The sequence below is a fragment of the Neltuma alba genome, unplaced genomic scaffold (assembly GCF_004799145.2).
Source record: "Neltuma alba isolate B1F8T4 unplaced genomic scaffold, ASM479914v2 tig00012668_pilon, whole genome shotgun sequence".
Classification (NCBI taxonomy): domain Eukaryota; kingdom Viridiplantae; phylum Streptophyta; class Magnoliopsida; order Fabales; family Fabaceae; genus Neltuma; species Neltuma alba.
The window spans coordinates 1-7,160 of record NW_021637101.1 but is presented as its reverse complement, the minus strand read 5'-3'; the positions used below and the strand labels follow the sequence as shown (position 1 = coordinate 7,160).

Sequence of the window (7,160 nt, the reverse complement as noted above, 5' to 3'; positions counted from 1 at the left end):
ATCTACATAACTCTGTAAGATAAGTTAGTTCATCACCATTGAAAGAGACTAAATCATTGCATATATGTATTTTTGCGCTTGGGTGGTAAATGGGAAAAAAATTTTCTTTTAGTTATTTTTCAAGTTTTTCAAATAAAAAATTATTCTTACCATGATTTTTTTCTTATAAGATTTTTAATTCAGCATTCAGCAATTAATAAAGATTTCATCAAGGCAGCTCCTTATTTTTTTTTTATTTTGAACTTTCGATATTAAAGCAAATTAATTCGTCAAATTCAGACATTTAAAAAATCACACAACTCTTTTAATTTTGTAAGAATCGCATACAATTTTTTTTTTGCCAACCACATGGAATTTTTTTTTTTTCAGTTTTTCAAAATGTATATGACTTTCTCATGTAAATGAAATAAAACTATATGGAAATTTAGACTTTATGAAAAATTGAGTCTTTGATGCAACTCAATTGTCGAACAGTAAGCGATATGTAATTTTAATAGAAATTAAAGATGACTTTTTAATTTATTTTTATTTTAAAAGAATAATTTTAATTTAAAAAATTATTATTTAAAAACTAAAAGAGTTTAATATGATGGGATTAACTTTAAAAAATTTCAAATTATTTATGCAAAAAAAAATCTAAAAAAAACGAAAAAGAATCCAAAGCTCTTTCTTTTTTTTTTTTTTTTTGCCAACGAATCCAAAGCTCTTTCAACCAGCACGCTAGTCGCTGCCTCCCCCGTGTCTGAGAAGCAGCAAGCGCGCTCTGAAGCACTAAGCCACTAGCCTCCACTGCCGGCGCCGCCCACTTCGTCACCGGCGATCACTAGGTCGGTCTCTCTTATTCATATCTCTGGTGTGAATATTCTACTTCTGAATGCTTGCTTCCAGCATTAAACATGTTGGGAGTCTCGGCTATCAATGAGCTCTTAGCGTCTGTTTTCTATTTCTCTATTATTGCGACAATAACCGAATTAACAAGACGTTATTTCTTTTTTTGAGAATCTAGTTTCCCCCCTTTTGATCATTTCGTCTTTGTACCTGCACTTGTCTCCTGTAATTTCTCTCTCAAGCCATTTAACCTCTGACTTGTTAGTCTCTGACAAGCAGAAGGCAACCAACGAGTTGATCATTCTTTTCTACTGAGCTGAAGCTCCTGGATTATATTTTTCCAAGTAAAAATATCATCTTGGTTGAGTTTTGGTTCATTTTTATAGCTACATAAGGTACCTCCTTTCTGCGTTATGGCTGGCGTTTGAGTAAGTTCATTTTGTTGATTAAATGCTACAAAGTTTGCAGTAGGGAAATGAATGATTGTGAATAGGGATCATTTACTCTTGTTATTTCAAATTTTTCATGTGCGTTTCATCTCTCAAAGTTTATCATTTAATTTGTAGGCCATTGGCCTCTTGAGTTACAGTAATTTGTAAAGTTTGCAAGAACTGCTTGCTTCTATGCTACTATCCATAATGTAAAGTTAGTAATGCAATGATGAAGTCTGAGCTGAATGGTTGCCACTTTTATGCATATTGACATCTGTTTCTTCAAAAATTATGGTTGACGATGCACTTATTGGATGACGCAGGCTGTTTATAGTGTCTTGGGACAAAACTTGAAACAAAGAAATTTAAGTTATTTGCGAAGGAAACTCAACATCATCCATGGAGTCTCTAGTTCTTAAACTCTTTGAAATCTCAGCTGTCAAATTTGGAAACTTCAAACTCAAATCTGGCATCTTCTCTCCAATTTATATAGACCTTCGCCTCATCATTTCGTACCCTTCCCTCCTTCAGCAAATATCCCAAATTCTAATTTCATCTGTCGCTTCTACTTCCTTTGACCTTGTATGTGGGGTCCCTTACACTGCTCTTCCCATTGCTACTTGTGTCTCAATCACTAAGAACATCCCCATGGTCATGCGACGCAAGGAAATCAAGGATTATGGCACTGCTAAAGCCATTGAGGGTGAATTCAAGCCTGGCCAAAGTTGCTTAATCATTGAAGACTTGGTTACCAGTGGCACATCAGTTTTGGAAACTGCTGCTCCACTGCGTGGTGCAGGGATGAAGGTCAGTGATGCTGTTGTTTTAATCGATAGAGAGCAAGGTGGGAAAGAGAATTTAGAGGAGAATGGCATAAAGCTGCATTCTATTATAAAATTGACTGAAATGGTCAAGATTTTGAGGGAAAAAGGAAAGCTTGATGATGAGATCGTTGGGACTGTCATGAAATTTTTAGAAGAGAATCGGAAAGTTGCTGCTTTGGCAAAGGTGGAGAAGCCTGTCACTAAGGCCAAAGCCTTGTCATTTGAGGAGAGGACGAAGCTGTCAAAGAATCCAACAGGAAAGAGACTGTTTGATATAATGGCTAAAAAGGAGAGCAATCTATGTTTGGCAGCAGATGTTGGAACTGCGGCAGAATTGCTTGAAATTGCTGAAAAGGTGAGAACGTCGTGTTTTTTTGGTATGAATTTGCACCCCAATCTTACATAATTTTTTTTTTTGGGGGGGGGGGGGGTGTGTTTTAAAAGCACAAGTGCTATCTGGAAAATGGTTAAAAATGAAGTAAGTTTTGTTAGTGGGATTTTTTCCCCTTTTGCCAACTGGGTTATGGGTTGAACTATTGCATGAGTAAATTATTTTTATTTCGACGAATTTGATTTTCCTTGACAGGTTGGCCCTGAGATATGCCTGCTGAAAACTCACGTGGACATATTGCCAGATTTTACTCCTGATTTTGGCTCTAAGCTTCGCTTGGTATAATTCTAATAGAAGTGCCCCCTTTTTTTTCTGTATATCTATTTTGCCTTGCCACTCAAGATTGCAAAACAAGCTTTTCCGTCCTAGGTTTATTGACTTTTGTATACTTTAATATATTAGTTAACATCTATTAAAATAAAATGTTGATTTTGAGAATGTGATAAGTTTTGTGGAATTACATAATTTTCTGGCCTCGCTTTTTCTGATATGTGGCTCATTCTATTGAAGATTGCAGAAAAATATAACTTCTTAATCTTTGAGGATCGGAAATTTGCTGACATTGGTAATACAGTAACAATGCAGTATGAAGGGTAAGACCTTGCTCTTCTGTTTTGGATTTTTTCCCCGGAAGTTCCCTCAAACTGCTCTTTTGGTTGAGACAAGTTCCTTTTTTTTCTTTTTTTTTTCCCCACTTTTTTTTTTGTGTACTTTGATATGACATTTTTTTCGTTCTGTTGTTTGAAGAGGGATCTTCCATATATTGGATTGGGCTGATATAATAAATGCCCACATTATCTCTGGTCCTGGAATTGTGGATGGATTGAAATTGAAGGTCTGTAATGTCAGATATTATTCATTTTGAATGCAGCATGACCTCAATTGATAGATTCATATGACTTGAATTGTACTCAGGGTTTGCCTCGTGGTAGGGGTCTCTTGCTTCTTGCTGAAATGAGTTCTGCTGGTAACCTTGCCAAGGGAGATTATACTGCTGCTGCAGTGAAAATTGCCGAGGATCATTCTGATTTTGTTATTGGCTTCATCTCTGTCAATCCAGCATCATGGCCAGGGGCACCCCTAAATCCTTCTTTCATTCAGGCAACTCCTGGCGTCCAAATGGTGACTGGTGGTGATGCTTTGGGGCAACAATATAACACACCATATTCTGTGAGTTATTGCATGTTGACACTCATCAGCCAAATTTTTCCTTATCTACATGTATCAGAAAGTTGAACATTTGTAGAAATTGACCTTGTCGGAGTTACTTAGTTTTACCTGCTTAGGATAGAAAAGAATTCTGTTGGGATTATGAGAAAGAAAATGGAAGGTGGTGGTGGGATCTAGTTTCAGTCTCAATAATAGATCTTTATGATATTTAAAATGCCAATATTTGATATGTCAAATGAAAAATGCAAGTGAAAGGATATAAACGCTATTTTGCGGAAGTTAATAAAGCTAAAAGGAATGAGTTAGATGTGCATGGTGTTTTGGGGGGGTATGAAACGCCACCTAAAGGATATGATTTTAACATACTCGGATCTCTTGGATGACACCAGTCAGCTTTGATTTCATTGTACAAAACAAGACACCAAGATCAACACCTAAGATGTCTAGACCATAGGGGACCAGCTGCCTCTTGGCTAACATCGTACTGGAAGATTGATCAGAATAAACAAAATTGATAGAATAGTTGAGGCTAATACCTATATCATGTATCACAATAGTGTATTATTGAAGTGACGAAAATTACTTATTGGTTTTTCTCTTAGCTTTGAACATTAAAAAAAAAAAAAAAAAACCTGTAATTTTGGTAATTAATAATATTGCTAATTTTGGCATTGCAGGTGATCCATGACAGAGGAAGTGACGTCATAATAGTGGGACGTGGCATCATCAAAGCAGCTAACCCGGCTGAAACGGCTCGTGAGTACCGTCTTCAAGGATGGAATGCATATTTGGCCAAGTGCACTTGAGGCCTCACTTCAAATGTTTAATTGGATGAGTCTAATCTTTGTTTCTGTGACATGTCTAATTTCACTACAAACCCTAGAGGAAGAAAGCTCTTGGGTGAAATATGGTGTGCAATAATACTTCTGGACTAATTTAATGTGAGACCCTTGTGTTTTCATGCTCATGTTCTCGATGGTGCATGGTTTTCAAGTTTTCATAACTACCACCACTGATCGCATGATGTTAGAGTAGAATACTGATCGCATCATGTTTTATTATTATTTGTCATTAATTTCCTACAAAAGTTATATAATGATGATTGATTCATATTTAATTAAATTTTATAGACGTCACTTATTTGTGTTTTTCGGGAGAGGGGTAGACAGGATCACAAAAGGTGGCAGATTTGTATTTTACATGCTCTCGGCATTATTATTTATTTATTTATTTATTTATTTTTCAAATGCGTTATATGGTCTATTTATTTTTGTTCCTATCCTTCTCTGTTGACTCTCTTGTTTTATACACACACACCCACATATGAAGAGTATCTCAATATCGATAAAAAGTAAATCAAACTAATGAAAAATGTGATCTGACAAATTGTTAAATTTTTATGTGAAAACCAAATTCGACATGTAAACTTCAAATATGGCATCTTCCAATATTTATTTTAGATTCATCTATTGAACAAAAAAAATCCAATAAATACAAGAAGAAAATTACTGCCCGAGAATTCCATTGAAAATAAAAATGGCAGATGTCCAGTCCCAAAAAAAAAAAAGGCAGATGGAAATTATATGCAACTACAGCAGAAGTGACGTTTAAGATTCTCTAAAGTAAACATCTTGCATTGCGTCATTCCTTCTGCTTGACAGATACTTTAACTTGAAAAGAAAGCAAAGGCCACTGAAAGAATCCTAAATGTCATAAATTACAGATAACTGCCTAATAGAACAAAAATAAACAAAGTCAAATGATGGTACAAAAGCTGATCATGTGTGTTGTACATCAAACCAGAAAAGTAGAGAAGTTCGAGCATAAATTACCCTGACTCGTTGCAGCACGAGATCGCCACTTGTCAGAACAGCTTTGGCACCTCCCTCAATCCGGGTTTGAGAAACAAAAACACCATCATCATTGTTCTTCATGGATGAAGGAATCACCTCACGGCTACTGGCTGTACTCACAATGGGACATGAGAGGTAATCCAGAGGATCAGATTCACACTGAAGTATGCATCCATCTATAGTCAGCCTTCCCCTTCTATGGAGCAAGCAACAACCAAGCTCTGCCTTTACCGTTAGATTCGCTAGTTTGCACGTGGAAAGGAGCTCCAATGCACTGCCACACAAAATTAAGAGCAGATACCACATGTTGCAGAAGAATACAGTGGTGACTTGAAGACCTGTCCATGCTGCTGGATTATGGTTGAAACAACAAAGATCGATTTTCGGATGCGGCAAATGGTATTTGCATTATTGTGAATCTCGTTCAGGGCATGTAGCTCAAAAAGTATTATGTCTAGCCACGAATATTATCCATTGAACCCAGCAGCATGGAGGTGGGTCTGAATTACCACTAATAAGCTCAGCAACCAAGGTAAAAAATGTAGACAAGTTCTGCAAACCTGTCTGAGCCTCGAGAACAAATGAGCATGTGTCATCCGGAAGTTCACCTGCACCAATCTGAATAAAGAAAGAGGAGATTAAAAATGGAAAATGTGGGAACATTCTTACATGAAAATTCTTTTCCCATGGACTAGATTAGCGATGACGGTCAAAGCACCAATTTTAATTAACAGAGAATTCCTCCGGTGTTGGGCAGAGAATGAAATGAGCACACGAAAAAGATGTAGTCTCACGGCCAGATTGATATAGTTGTAGCAATTGCCATTTAGAATTTGATATCAGATGTAATCACACACACATTGTGTGTGTGTGTGTATCCCTTTTCACCTACTTCAGCTAGAAACTACACAAATGTTTTTTATTCTTTCACCTAGGACTAAGAAAAGTGTGTGAGAGGGCTTACTAGGCAGATCGGTTTCTTATCTGAATATTAGAGACCCGGTGGCTCCCTCGCTGCTATAACTAGAATGGTATCACCTGGTCTGAAACAAAACAAAACAACGATCATAATCTATGAGACGAGAAAAATCCCATAACAAGGCAATGATGACAAACCTAGCTGCGGAAACAGCAGTTTCAATGCTGGGGAAAAACCAGGTTCCGATAAGTCTTGGCCGATCGATCTACTCGAAGCCACAGGCGAGGATGACATGCCAAGTAATTCCATCTGTGGCAAACGAGGGCGGTGTTATAGCGATCTGCAAACTCAATAGCAGCTTCGTGACAGAAATGACACTAATTTTCCATACCCTAACCCTACTTCATACTCCAAATTAACAATAACAACCCGAAGAAGAAACATCTAACAGCATAGCACACACAATCACAACACCCAAACAAAACAAACAAAAATCCGAATGAACGAAATTTTTAATTTTGACAAAATCCTAAATTGAGCCTTCTTCAATTAAACCAAACAGGTAATGGCAAAGAGAACTACAGACTCAATAACATCAAAGTGACCGAAATGGCACCAATTCCACACCCTAATCCAACTTCATGGTCCAAATTAACAAGAAGAAGCTGAAGAAACATCCAACAGGACACCATAGCATCAAATTCGGCAGAAAGAATTCAACTTGAAGCAAAACAAAAACTGAGG

The 7,160-nt window shown here is 36.8% G+C and overlaps 2 protein-coding genes across 3 annotated transcripts; one reads left to right on the top strand and one right to left on the bottom strand.

Moving 5' to 3' along the window:
• The first annotated feature begins 766 nt into the window (after nucleotides 1–766).
• LOC114729745 (uridine 5'-monophosphate synthase) lies at nucleotides 767–4,611 on the top strand. 2 transcript variants are annotated; one of them, XM_028916777.1, is made up of 7 exons: nucleotides 767–827; nucleotides 1,583–2,438; nucleotides 2,670–2,753; nucleotides 2,985–3,067; nucleotides 3,222–3,309; nucleotides 3,390–3,644; nucleotides 4,322–4,611. In XM_028916777.1, exons 2-7 carry the CDS (start codon nucleotides 1,659–1,661, stop codon nucleotides 4,448–4,450), a joined length of 1,419 nt encoding a protein of 472 aa, XP_028772610.1. In that variant the 5' UTR covers nucleotides 767–827; nucleotides 1,583–1,658; the 3' UTR covers nucleotides 4,451–4,611. The 2 variants fall into 2 exon arrangements, with proteins under 2 accessions (XP_028772610.1, XP_028772608.1); XM_028916775.1 differs by lacking the exon at nucleotides 767–827 and adding an exon at nucleotides 1,014–1,256.
• Nucleotides 4,612–5,136: 525 nt separating this feature from the next.
• Nucleotides 5,137–6,115, bottom strand: LOC114729748 (F-box protein SKIP5-like). The gene is made up of 3 exons (XM_028916782.1): nucleotides 6,058–6,115; nucleotides 5,477–5,771; nucleotides 5,137–5,375 (listed from the first exon to the last, which is right to left on the bottom strand). Exons 1-3 carry the CDS (start codon nucleotides 6,084–6,086, stop codon nucleotides 5,355–5,357), a joined length of 345 nt encoding a protein of 114 aa, XP_028772615.1. The 5' UTR covers nucleotides 6,087–6,115; the 3' UTR covers nucleotides 5,137–5,354.
• Nucleotides 6,116–7,160: the final 1,045 nt, after the last annotated feature.

Coding starts and splice junctions, on each gene's coding strand:
- LOC114729745 (XM_028916777.1), top strand. CDS start 1,659: ATGGAGTCTCTAGTTCTTAAACTCTTTGAAATCTCAGCTGTCAAATTT. Junction 2,439..2,669: donor TGCTTGAAATTGCTGAAAAG/GTGAGAACGTCG, acceptor TTTCCTTGACAG/GTTGGCCCTGAGATATGCCT. Junction 3,645..4,321: donor AATATAACACACCATATTCT/GTGAGTTATTGC, acceptor TTGGCATTGCAG/GTGATCCATGACAGAGGAAG.
- LOC114729748 (XM_028916782.1), bottom strand. CDS start 6,086: ATGCTCATTTGTTCTCGAGGCTCAGACAG. Junction 5,772..6,057: donor TGTTCTCGAGGCTCAGACAG/GTTTGCAGAACT, acceptor TTTGTGTGGCAG/TGCATTGGAGCTCCTTTCCA. Junction 5,376..5,476: donor TCGTGCTGCAACGAGTCAGG/GTAATTTATGCT, acceptor TTGTTCTATTAG/GCAGTTATCTGTAATTTATG.